At 43.5% G+C, this 13761-nt stretch overlaps 1 protein-coding gene across 4 annotated transcripts in view; it reads left to right on the forward strand.

Annotated features, from left to right (window-relative positions):
* LOC308333239 (KAT8 regulatory NSL complex subunit 1-like) overlaps positions 1-13761 on the forward strand; it is a 46031-nt gene that overhangs the window by 6894 nt on the left and 25376 nt on the right. For all 4 annotated transcript variants that reach the window (XM_080789484.1, XM_080789483.1, XM_080789486.1 and 1 more), the window contains exon 2: positions 1337-2816. In XM_080789484.1, coding sequence (XP_080645610.1) covers positions 1405-2816 — 1412 coding nt within the window. In that variant the 5' untranslated portion in view covers positions 1337-1404. The remainder of the gene's footprint in view (positions 1-1336; positions 2817-13761) is intronic.

The following is a 13761-nucleotide window of genomic DNA, read 5'->3' on the forward strand; positions in this document are numbered from 1 at the left end:
ATGAGCCACTTTTTTGGTGAATGGCAGTGGGCAACTTCACACAGGTGAAGGTGACTACACACATGCAGCAAAATCATTTATTGGCCTGGGATTTAGCTACACTGCTGTGCTTACTGACATCCTGTCTCTAGCTTCAGAACCCCACCCCCAAGGTCATTGCACCTCATTAATTCCCTTTTATGTATAAAAAAGGGGAGGGGGAAAAATAAAGTAGTCTTGGGAAAGCGTACCCACAGACCAAAATACAGATGTGGCGCAAGTCATTCAATAAAATGTTTACGTCCTGTCTGGAATTGTTAAGTTAGCACTTTTGTAGGTGCAATTGAAATTGGTTGCCACAGATGTGCCCCCCATTCTCCTGCAGTGTTTTGCCTGGTCCTCTTGCAATATCAGTTTTAGCAACAGCAGGTCAACAAAATGTCAGTGAGTCACCAGTTCATTAGATAGAGGTTTTGAACTAGATTAGAAATGGATTGTCAGAGACAATCACTTACGTTTTGTAATTGTAATGCACTATTATTATCCACGTAAAGCTTCAAGAGTGGCAGTAGTGTATTTTCCTTGTTTCTAGATTGTATAAAATATAATGGCCCTTTACCTCTTGACCAGAGTTTGTAATTTTCCACCAACTGTATATGCTTAAAGAACTCGCCCTGGGATTCCAATTGCATGTTTTTTTGCATGTAATTTAGAGGTGCATGCCTATTGTTTTTTTTCTCTCGATTCTCCACTATATTTTATGCTAGTGGAGAACTAAGTTTTCTTAGAGGTGCTCCGATCACTCCAATGACTCAATTGGAAATTTACCCGATCTGGAGGAACCGTGGCATAAAGGTCGATCAGATATATAGTATAATATCACTTTGCATCTTTGTGACAGGCCTAAACATCCCCCCCCCCCCCCGCACACACAGTTTTGACGTGGGGTTATCGGTATCAGTCGATCGTGAGGAAAATAATCGGGATCGGTCCCAAAAAACCTAATCTGAGCACCCCTATAAACCATACACCTTATTTCCAAATTTAGTTGCGTTCTTCTGGTTTGAAATCTTGAACTATAAAGGGAAGAGAGACACCCACACCCAAAAGTGGGCAGCCTGAGGAAGGGTGAGAGCCTGCAACATCACAGCACCACTCTAGTGCAATCAAAAATAAATCTGGAGCCCACAGTTTGCAAGCATTCTCTTTTACTTTTCATTTAAGTCTTGGAACTATCTTGAATTATTAATTAATGGTAATTATTGTCTAAATTAGACACTGTTCCTTTTGTGTCATTTCACCTCACCTGCTTATTTGACTTTTCATCTCTTGTTTCCCCCTTTCCTCTCTTCTCCAGGCTGTCCTCTGGCGGGGCAGTAAGCGGGTGGTGTGGAGCAGGCCGCGGTGCCCGTCCCTCTGCACTGCATGGCTGCGATGGCGCCCGCTCTCACAGACGCCCCAGCCGAAGCTCACCACATCCGCTTCAAACTGGCTGCCCCGTCCTCCAGTCTCTCCCCAGGCAGTGCAGAGAACAACGGAAACGCCAGTAACATCCTCATCCACACCAGTGGCCCCACTAAGCGCAAGGCCTCCTCCCAAGAGTGTCCCCTCGACTTCTGCAGTGCTGACCAGGAGACGGAGCCCCAGCAGCAACAGCCACAAACCGGCTCCCCATCCCAGACATCGGCCCTGGGCAAGCTTCAGCCATTGGTGGCTTCTTACCTATGCTCTGATGTGACGTCTGTCTCTTCAAGTAAAGAGTCGATCAAACTGCAAGGCGTCCTCATCAAACAGTCTGTGCTGAAGAGCCACGGCATCCTGCCTAGCTCCCTGCTCAACGGCGGAGGAGACTTCCTGCTGAGGAAAAGGCAGACAATTGAACTCTCTGGTGGAAAGCTCAAGAGCCTCATGAGTGGCAACACCAACGGCAGCGGCCAGCCCATGGCGCCTGTCAATGGACTGGCGAAAAAGCTGGCTGCCATGCCTGGCTCTGGCTGCGTCATGGCAGTGAATGGCGGCAAGCCCTCTGCGACCACCACGGACACCCAGCTCCAGAGCCAACCTATGGCTTCTGAGATCTTGACGGACACCATAACTGGGCATGACCCAGTGAAAGGAGCCCTTAAGCAAAAGCATTCCTCAGGGGTCTCTCGAAACACAGATGGAAATAACCTTGAACCACCACCGGTCCAGTCTGCCGCACCTTCTCCCTTTGCCCATGGTAACTCTCAGCCTAATGACCAGATAAACTTAGAAGAGGCAAGTTCAAACACGCCCAACAATCAGCTACAGTGGTCAGACGGGGGTAGACCAGGAAGCAGCCAGCAAGGTTCCCCAGCTTGTTCACCTGCAGCGCTGCCTTCTTCCTCTTCTTTCTCATTGGACAGTCTTGATGCCCAGGTGAGGGAGCGCACCATACTCAACAGCAACCGTCAAGGTGAGATCGAAAACCGCCTGCGGCGGCTTCGTAAGCGTCTCCAGGTGGTGCAGGCCAAGCAAGTGGAGCGCCATGTACAGCAACAGCTGGGTGGCTTCTTAGACTCGGCTCTTAGTCGACTGTTGGCCAGTAACCGCAAGTCGGAGGTGGTGACCCCCACAGCCACGTGGAGGGCCGGCCGCCACTCGTCTTCGGGCAGCAGATACAGCTTAGGTCGCTTCCTAAAAAGCGGCGCTATGCCTTCGGAGCTGGAAAGGCTTTACCTGAGCGGGACAGCAAACTTGCACTCGGCTGAGAGTGCTTTTGACTCAGATGTGACAGAAAGCAGTTCAGGGGGTGATTCTGACTTGGAGGAGGAGGAACTTGCCAGAGTGGATATCGAGCAGAGACACGTTAAAATGTAAGTATCACAGAGACCTGCAATGAATCTTCCCTGAAGTCCATCCAAATCGATACTTGATGATTTTGATGAGATTACAGCAAGCGCAAGATGAGCTACTCAAATTCAGGGAGGCATCTGCAAAATGTCTTTAGTTTTGTATGCAGTTATTGTATTTTAAGTAAGGTACTAATTGTGATATGTGCATCTCTTTGGAGCTTACACCCATCCACTCTCAAGCTCTGCCCTAAATGTTTCCCACTAATTCCCAGACAACGGCAGCAAAGCCGGCCTACTGTAGATGTGGGGTGTAGGTATTTCCCGCTAATTATCTAGCTGATAATTAAGTGTCTTATTCTTTGCTGTACGAAGCCCCACCCCGAAGCTGTCAGAAATAAAAGTCCTTCCCATTCCAGTCGCTGCAATCTGTTACTTGGAAAGTGCTAATGACAATTAGAACGGCCTCATCTCTGCATCTGTGGTGCAGGTGCCTGGGTCAAATTCCAGGGAGGGGCAGAGATACCACTCTTTCCTGAGGGCAGAAACAAAGTAGTGATGTGGATGGCACCACACAGGGAAGCATGCACAGACCCCAATGGATTCAAATTAAGCGGTCCAAAGCTGAAACTAAACATTGTTTATATGCAGAGCAAAGTGAGCACCCCCAAAGCAGCAGAATGTTTTGATATGGCCTGAAACCAGGAAGAACCGTTGGTTGGGTGTCAGGTAATGCAGAAGGTGTGGGTTTCGTGTTTTCATGTGCTGCCTGGTGAGCTTTTGGGTTTTACCTCAGCAGGGGCTTGCAAATGTATTCCATGGGAAGTTCGAATCAGAGCACTGGCAGTTCTACCATTAAGGCACTGGAAAGCGAAAATAGACATCTAGTTGGGTCAGCAGCATTAATGGACTTACTGACCTGTGTAAGACTAGGTTGATTATTAACAAAAGCAGTTAAGAACATAGATTCTTTTTATTTTTTTCAACAGCCCTATCCTGTTGTCTTTGGACCTTTGACCTAAATATCTTTGTTACTAAACAGGTCTGTATTGGTTGTGCAGCACATGACCCAAAGGCAGAGAAACTGGCTGTTTTCGATCAGCAAATTATAATCCTGGCTTTGATGCCAGATTTATAATTGCATCCTATTTGAGGGGGAAAAAAGAAATCACATGTATTTGTTGGGAGAATACAGGTTGTCTGTGTAGGAAACTAAGGGTATGAATCTTTGTCTTCACTTCCTTCAGTACTTCAATTTCAATCAATTTGATTGGATTGGATTCGTTAACTTTTAATCAAAGTTCTATATGCATGACTATTGAAATGAAACGATCAGTAATGAGAGATACTTTCTGTATTGTATTCTTCTGAAAAGTGGAAAAAGAATCAATAGGCAATAGAACTATTTAATATGAAACAATTAGGCATAATATGTTTGAAACGTTACTCGGCCCTATAACAAATTCACAGCGTTAATTTGAAAATGTTTAAAATGGGCCACATGCTGATGGGAGGGAGAGAGTGGGAGTTAAGATTCAATTGGACAGTGAGTAGGTGAGAGGGTATATTCTACACATGCATATATATATATATATAATCCTAAATTTCATTTCTTCTGATCTGTAGGATTTATTACAATCGTTTAAGAACAAATTAATTCTTAACACTAAATGTACAGTTGCACAATAATTGTTACTCCATATTCAAAATTATTATATTGATTGCATATAGAGCGTCGCAGTCGTGCCCCCCTCGAGAGATTGGAAAATAAATCCCCGTTCATTTTCCTCATAGACTTTTCAGAAAGTATTTAAAGACGTTTACGCCGTGGACAAAGCCAACTCTTGTCGTGACAAATCATGACAACAAACACAATTTTTTGGGCAAAACAAATAATTAGAAAGTAGAAAAACACTTTGTTGTTTTTCTTCTTTGTAATGATTTGTTTGGTCCAAAATATTGTGTGTGTTGTCACGACAAGAGTTGGATACGCTTAAAAGGTCTTTAAATAAATATGTTTTGAAATGCATTGGGATTTATTTCCTGGGCCTGGTGTCGTCATGAAAGGGGGCGGGACTGCGACGCTCTATATGAAGCACCCCTACTCAAGATCACCATTGCATGCTTTGCTGGTCTGCTCAAGTGGGTTTATGTTACCATGGGTTACCATTGTTGGCCAAGCTGGAAAGGTTTGGCTGAACTCATCTGCCTCCCTACTGAGCCACGTATGGGCAGCCTGCAAATCTTTAGGAACGTCTCCAACTTTCTTTATGTCAAAAGTCATAATGAAGTGCAGTCGATAACAAATCAGTATAATCCCCAACTGTATGAGGGTAGGAAGCTGTGGTAGATTCCCTTCACTAAAGTAAAGTTGACAAATTGGTTTATGCAGGGTGCAGCCTCTGTACAAAACAGTAAACTAAAACATTACGTTTGTTGCTAGTACAGTGTTATCTGCATTTAACCCACTCTAAACATTTGGAGCAGTCAGTGGGCAGTCACAGGTGGCTAGAGAACAGCTCCAGCACTATTGCCAGTGCCTTTTGGTAGGGCAGGAAGGAGCATGTTGTGTATCTAACATGCTTTAGTGTGAGATAACCAATGTGCACATTAGAAGAACACATGTCGCATTAGAAAAACTACGCAGTCCCCATGGGATTTGAACCCAGAACCTTATCACTGTTGTGATAGTGCTGTCATGCCCTTTTGTCATACTGCTAGACAGATGCACAAAGTGTGCACCACCGTCATGACTACAAGTGTTCTACCAGTACCAAACCAATCCATTTGTTTACTCCCAAAGGAAGTCATAACTTGTAAGGGAGAGAGTGCCTGTAGCAACATTGTGTAGATTAAAGTTCATACTAGGTAATCTTTTTGGTACAAAATTCCCTTATCTTGAACTTCATAGCATTATTTTTCCAGTTGGTTTGTATTTCCTAAAAGAGACGTTGAGGTGGGTGTACTGGAATATGTTCATCTAGGAAACGGCTCTCTGCTGGAAGAATGTATTTAGTCATACATAGTGAGAGTGAATTGGTGTCATGTCCATTTAGTCCACCTGAAAGTGGCTTTCTGCGCATTGTTCGGACTAGGAGACGGAATCCTGTCAAACATAGCATTATTTTATATTGCACTACGGCTACGCTCATATTTGAGCTGCTGCCTCTTGTGCAGGAAATAACTTCCACAGGTGTCGTGTTGAGCAATGTTATGAAGTGCTTGTATGTCAGTTTGCACGCAGCTATGTTTTTCTAAAAGTTGCAGGGTGGAGGGAGCATGACTCATTGTTGCTTCCCATGCAGTGGCGCTGGGGAGGTGGTAAAACCAGCATGGATATTGCAGATTTGAATGCCGGCCTTTACAATGGAGATCAGATTTGAAATGAAATTATTTTCTAAGTTAATTACTAATTTACTTTGGTGGTGCAGTATCCCATTCCTCAGTTTTTGTTCAGATGTATGTAAACCTGCATGTATGAAGTATAAAACCCAACATTTCGACAGCATTGTCTAAATCAGGAAAATGTATTTACACAACACCTGGCATGGGAAATCCCCACACAGAGGAAAGTGAAACAAGAAATGCATGTAGTTCTGTGTGGCAAACTTAAACAAACTTACTGAAAGGCATAATGGACATTGCTGATGTTTCGATAAAAGTGCTGTAAAACATTTATTATATATATTGCTACTGTTAGTACTGTCTCAATCTTAAACAGAATTCAAAGCCTGTTGTGCTTTTATTTTAGTCAGTCCCACAATTGTAAACCATTGGGAACTGGTTGTTGGTTACCAACACAGAGATGGGATTTGATATCCTTGTGAACAAGGCCTTCTTTCAGAAAGGCAGGGTGTGTAGATGACCATAATATCTCATCTTCAACAGCTGACGTTTCTGTCTCAGTCACCAATTAACGGCTTACAGGGCTCAGCAGGCAACAAGGAAGACAATTTAATGTCGTCTTCACGTAGCAGCACTTCAATTATTCAAGTCGGCCATTGTGGAAAACACCTATTTGGGGCTGCACATTTACCTGGCGATGTATTGCGTTCCAGTAATCTTCTCACACTGGCCTATACCGTAGACATGGTTTCCCGTAACCCAGAGGATTGGTGGTCAGCCAACATCTGTTGCCATGCTCATGCTGCAGGGCCACTCTGTTCCAGCCAGGATGCCTGTGTGTGTGTGTGTGTGTGTGTAGAATAGATGTGACGTCTGTAATCGCATCTAGCAGGGCACGGGTGGTGGTAGCTGACTAGCTGTAAGACTGACTAATGTGATGTCTGGATTTCACATACCGTATACAGAAAATGACTACAAATTGGAGATGTGTTTTGGAAGTATTGTATTGTAATGTTATTTTATTTATTTATTTAGGCCTCTCTGTTTGAGAACAGAGAGAGGCAGAGCACAGCCTTTGGTTTCTGAGGCAACAACGCGTCAGGAAATGTCAGATCCTACATGATGGCTTGTGAGCAAGGCATCAAACTAGGGATGTCAGTCGGTCCACATCTGTTAGAAAATGTTATTTGGCTAAATAATGGAGATGTCTTTACTCTGGGATGCGCAATAATATAGTGGAGTAGTTTCAGACTTGCAGCTGGTGATCCAGTATTTACAGACAGGAGGTCTAACGCCACTGCCATGAAATGAGAGCATGCGAGAATACGACCGCTACTTGACAAATCTTAAAGTGTCGTAAAATGAAACACAATGCGTAGCTCAATTTCTTTTATTGTTTCACATGCAAGTAGGAACATTCTTCACTGTATTGGTACTCTTGATTAATTGAATTTGAAAGTAATTCTTATTGCTATGTTATTACAAAAATAGGCTATATTCAGCGTACTATAATAACTATATTCCAGTAAGACGCCCTGAGGACGAGAAGCAACCTCGCCTAAAAGGACGAGGTCGCGTGCACTCATCCGCCTGGGTGACAGCAGAGTGCTGGCCCTTTGGCATGGTGGGTCAGATCAACATATGGAATGAATTCTGTACTGGCCATATATGGAGCATGTCTTGAGTCTACAGGGTTTGATGAAGTCAGATCAACATATGGAATGTTAGAACAGGAAGGATGGGTGGGGATTGATCAACATATGGAATGTACGAACGGGTCAGCTCCACTCCATAATATGGAGATCTAATGTGATAATCCAGTCTTCTCCATGTATGGTTATCCAGGGTTATATGAGGTCAGTTTCGTGATCTTCATATATGGAGATGGCCATATATGGTGGCGTGACGTGTCACGAGGTGTGATCATATATGGAGACGTGATGTCACAAGGTGTGTCCTCATATAGAGATGTGATGTCACGAGGCGTGACCATATATGGAGGCGTGGGGTGACTAACTAACAGACAGAGGAGATGCAGGTTTTCATAGTAAATGTAACCTACTGTCTCAACAATACATCACGGCCACGCACGCCTGTAATTTGTTGATGGGTTAGATTGACTGCATATTGTTTTACGGTTGTATTTGAGGGTCTGGAGTTAATCTTGAAAATTGCTGGACTGATCAGTGCCACATTACTGGTGCACGGCACACTGCCAGTAGTAGGCCACACAAGTACCATCATTTTTCATCTCCATCATGCCTGGGGCCGGGGATTGTGTTTTCGCTCTGTCTGTGAGCAGCTAATCTCGGGAAACCAGAAATTTCAATCTGCCCAATGGTGGTGCTATAACTGGACCCTCATCATACAAAATGTTTTCCCTGGATTCTTAGGACGTCCCATGTAGGCTACGGCAATTTTCTGAATTGAATCGCTGGTGCACATAGACAAACATCAATTTTTTAAATTCAGTTTAATTGCCTTGCATGTGTTTCTTGCATTTAATTTGATCTGGTAGTGTGCAGGGATACAGCGTGCACACATCCGCAAACAGATATGCATATCCATGCGATGCCTTGCTTGCTTGTAGATGTGCAAGGTTGTGCAGATTGTCATTTGCAGGCAACGTGAAGTCAAAGGAACAGTACTGTGTCAGTGTAGAGTCCTGCACCGAGCATGTCATCTTAAATCACGACTGATGTGATTCTGCCATTCTTCAGTTTCTGCCATATTGCTTTTACCTGTTTTAGCTTCAAGTAAGTGAAGTTAACCTTAATTGAAAGGGTCTGGATTTTCCTCTGACCTGGCCTCTAGGCGGCCTCACAGAGTGGAATGGGGATTCTCAACTCCAGTTGGAACAGCGTAGGCATGGGATATATGGATATACGATTATCATTATTTCAGAGTACTGTAATTATCACAATTTTATTAAGTTTCAGACAAAAATGCCTGTATTTGCTTTGCCAGGTTGCATATCCGGCCTTAAAGAGAATCAAAGGATACGGAAACATCTGTAGGCAATGCTGCATACGTGTGTGTGTGTGTGTGTGTGTGTGTGTGTGTGTGGACAGCACCGAATACAGTTCCAGGGAAGGCGGGTGTAATGTAATGGGCAGAAGGAGCAAGTGCATTTCACTCACTCTCGTAATAGGCGTTTGGGTGCAACGGTTCACTTAGCTCGTGGTTCGGTTCGTACCTCTGTATGGGGGCCACTTTATCGGTTCGGTTTCGTACAGAAAAAAACCCAATAAATAAATAGCAATAAGAAATAAATGTATTTTGAATGTATTTTCCCCCTATCCAGATACACTCCAGCATTTACTATTTTCTGCCTTTTCATTATTTTCAAGGAAAAACAATCTTATGTCACCAACCATATACTGTGCCTTTCAATACTCAAGGGAAAAGCAATCGCCCTATGCACTCACACACAGCTGCAGGGAAGAAAAGAGAGGGGGCCAGGGGGAAGTGTGCAGTGAAAAAAAGTAAACGAGTTTAGTTTATAATTTAAGATCCACATTTAATCTCTGCATAACAAGGATTTAAGTAAAGTTTGTACTGTCTTTCTATTTCTGAAAAATGTTTGAAAATGTATGGGCATATTTCAACGTGGAAACAATTTGACGATTATGCAAAAACTCTTATCTCAAATAATTGCGACTAGATTGTAGACTGCAATTGTGACGGGCCCAATCAAGATGTCAGAAGATGTACAATTAATGCAGCAGCTATATTCTCCCCCAAAAAGGGTGAAATACAACGTTGGGAAATGCTATGAGTTCAGTAATAAAATATCCAAATCTCCTTAAACATTGTACTCCAGGTAAAATTCAGACAGAGTTTGGTCTGGAACTGAGTGGCTCTATCTCTCTCTCGCAGGCAACAGTGCAACTCTCTCTCTCTGTTTCTGGCACAACAGAGCCACTTCTGCCCCTACTGGTACTCTAAACATTGGGACATAGTCACATAGTCCCATAGGAGTTCCTTGGAGTGGTTACTCAAAAATACCGGTACATCCTTCCTTCTACCGCCAGGGACATGACGTTATCTACCGCCAGGGAGTAGGGACATAACGCTATCTTGTTTGCGCTACAATGTAAGTTTGTGAATATGCTGAGTTGAACGCTTGTGTTGTGCAGCAAACAACAGGCATCTGCATGCGCCCCGCCGCTGGCCTGCATCTGCATGCGCCCCGCCGCTGGCCGCTCCACGGAAAAAAACTGTTTCTGACTTGACTCGCGGGACATTGTTCCGTTTGTGTGGGACGCGGGACAGATGGTCCAATTTCGGGACTGGGTGGTCACCATAAACCGTAGACACTTGGGCTTGCCAGTCAACCCCAGCAGCAAGTGCTACTAGTAGCAACATTAGCAAGCACTTCATGCTTGTGTGTGTGTGTGTGTGTGTGTGTGTGTGTGTGTGTGTGTGTGTGTAAAACCTTTGATACTTAGAAACTTGTAGGCCTACTTACGGTAAATACAGAATGGATATATTAACAGATTACATCCCAGCCCTCTAGGGGAAAACGTGGCGCCAGTGCCTGCTATTCATTTCGATTGAAGTTGCTCAGTGGCGTTTTGACACCTGGAAGAACGGTCTACTTTTTCAGTAGTGCAAACGAGCGTTCAATGTTAAACCTCAGCTGCATAAATCCACGGGCAGTCCCAGGTCTGACCAGTAGGGCCGAGTGCTTCAACGTTGAAGAGCCTCCCTGGGGGCTTGGTTGTTATGGTCTCCTATGAATACAATATTAGCGACCGGTGGTAGCATCATTAGTTTAGCTTGTTTTCATGTTTTATAAGGTCCTAAACATACCAGATAGTCTCATTTTGAGCAGAATAAATCTAATCAAATCTCATGATTGGCACAGGTGGATACAATAGCTATTCACAAGATTATCTTGTTGATAAAAAAGAAAACGTGCAGCTCAACTGTTGAATAAAGCAGAGGATGTTACCCTTTGAAGTAAAGCTTTTTGTTCCATAAACATTTGACATTTATTTTAGTGTTGTCCATAGTAGTAAGAGAAGCTCACTATTATCCTCAACTGTTGAATAATACAGTGAGCTTCTGCTGAAGAATGCAGCAAAGCAGAAAACCCTTCAAACCCTGGTCCAGGCCAAAAAGGCAGTCGGGCCTCCACAGTGACAGAACTCTCCCCAAATAAGGTTGAACTGTCCCTGTTGACTGCAAACCGTTTTGGTTTGGGCCGCTTTGTGGCCCTTGCATAGTAGCCTGGCCCTACAATATAAACTATATATAATATTACAATTATTGTGCTACATATTTAATGACAAATGTGACGCAACAACAGAGGATGCACTTGCATACTTTTAGTTGTGTGGGCAAGGCGTGTGCTCCTATGAGTTGATGTCTGCCTGGTGACAACACAGGGCAGCTTCACACGTAATTCACAGACAAGTTGGGGACCCCAAGCGAATGGTTTGCAGGGGTCCTTAGACACTGTGCAGGTATGTGTGCTCTCTCCCAGCTAAGCTATGTGTGCAACACATGGCGACAACAGATTCCAACCAATCCAAGGTAAACAAAACTGCTCTGACGCGTGATTTTAAAAGCGCTTCCAGTGAAAGATGTGTCATTTATAAATCATGTCGATGCGAGTTCGGACATGGCACGCTAGCGAGAGTTAGCCAAAATGACTAATGGTGAGCTTTGCACTTGCAGTCACAAGGTGATGAGCATGGTCGATTTCTGGACATGAAATGTGGTCTTCTAGAACATGGCAGAACTTACTGAGTTCTATAGACTAATAAGATGACCCCTCCACGAAAAGGCAGTCCACGGTTTTATTTGTTAGGATATGAATTGTCAGATTTGTATTATTAGAAAAGTATTATTCTGACCCCTCCACGAAAAGGCCTTGTTGTCCTGACCCCTTATCCATCATTTATACATTGTGGATAATTAGTGTGGACTTAAACTGTTATTCGTATGACCCTGAAGTCCAAGCAGTCCACACTACAGTTTTATTTGTTAGGATATGAATTGTCACAAACATGTGGACCATGTCATGATTCATGAACATGTTAAATCACAGCACCTGTTCATCCAAGCATTTTTAACAGGCAACAGCAAATGTTTATGCAAGGGGCAAAGTGATGTGTAAAAATACATATCCAAGCTGTATGTATTTTACAAGCGCTGCAGATTATGACACAATTTAGGCTTTATTATTATTATGCCTCCTACTTATTTGTCATGTTGAATATTGCTGTTTGACAGGTTACAAACCATTAATTAACCTTATGTTTCCAATAGTTGTGAAACTATCCCTTGTTTCCATCCCTACATCAGTCTGGAATGGTGATATTACAGCACTAGATGACTAAATGATGCCAGGTTGTCAAACTTGTGTGCGTTTCCTTTCTGGTAATGTTAGTTTCAGCGTGTTCAATGCCTTATGATTGTATGAATTAGGGTAACTGGGTTGGCAGAGACTACGGCATGCCTTTCATGCTTAGGCTTCAGCATTACGTTGCATTTTCTTTTTTCTCTCTCCCCATTTCCTTTGTATGTGTGTATAGGTCTGTGTGTGTCTGTGTATGGGGTTTTATTCTGTTTCACACATCTGGATGTGTTTAGCTCAGTTCCTCAGCATGAACCCACAGGCGTTACATAACCCCATCTTTTATGTAATGACTGCTGCAGCTCTGGCTGAATTTGACCCTCTAGTTTTTCCTGCCCCACCCCCTCACGGTATGACTTGTTCCAGAGGCTGACGCTTCTGTCTTCCACTTCCTTGTGTGCTAAGGACTTCGACCGTCCGTCTTGTGAAACATCAGTTAACCTTCATGGCATAGTTGGAACGAACCTGCATAATCATTTCATCTTTGCCCTCAAATTGTACCCATGCTTTGACCTCTCTCAGCAAACCCCTTGACTCTTGAGGAGAAAACGCATAATTCAATCTCTTTGTAATTCCTCTTGTAGTCTAAGCATGACTCGAAGGCTGCACGATATTTGAAGTGTATTCAGAAGGTGATCATTTATTCTTTTGTATTTGGCGGTTTAAAAGGTTCAACTGAACATCTGCAGGCTTTTGTCCTTCCTTGCTTTTATTTGGGGGAGGGGGAAGAAATCCCTTTGTCTTTTCCTCTCTGGATTGTTGACTTGAAGCTCTCTGAGAATCTCATGTTGAGTGAGTGGTTCATTAGGTGCAGTCATTCATCTATCCCAATATTTACCACTTCGTGTTAGGTACCGAAATAATAGATAATAATATCGGTGGTAATAACCGGATGTATGTAGCGATCCGTCGTGCCTGTCAGTGACTGTCATGCATCAACAACACAGATATCCTGTGCATCTGTTTGAGCCACCGTGTTGCAGGCACCAGGGACACACTGTAGTCTTTTGCCAGCTTTCTCTTTATTAAAATCGGAATCCATTTTGTCACATTACAGGTGTAAATCAGTGGGTGAAATTTGTTTTTGTGCAAGCTCTATCTTTTGGTTGCTTTCAGGACACTTGTAGTTGATTGAGCCATTTGTTTACAAAGCTCTAATGAGTTGTCCTCCACTGTGTTGAGTGCAGTCGTTATCCCTAAATAAGATGTACAACCAGAAGCTCAAAATGTATTAATGTAAGCCATGATGGATCAGCT

This window comes from Protomyctophum bolini, assembly GCF_963924005.1.
Source record: "Protomyctophum bolini genome assembly, chromosome: 18".
Taxonomy (NCBI): Eukaryota; Metazoa; Chordata; class Actinopteri; order Myctophiformes; family Myctophidae; genus Protomyctophum; species Protomyctophum bolini.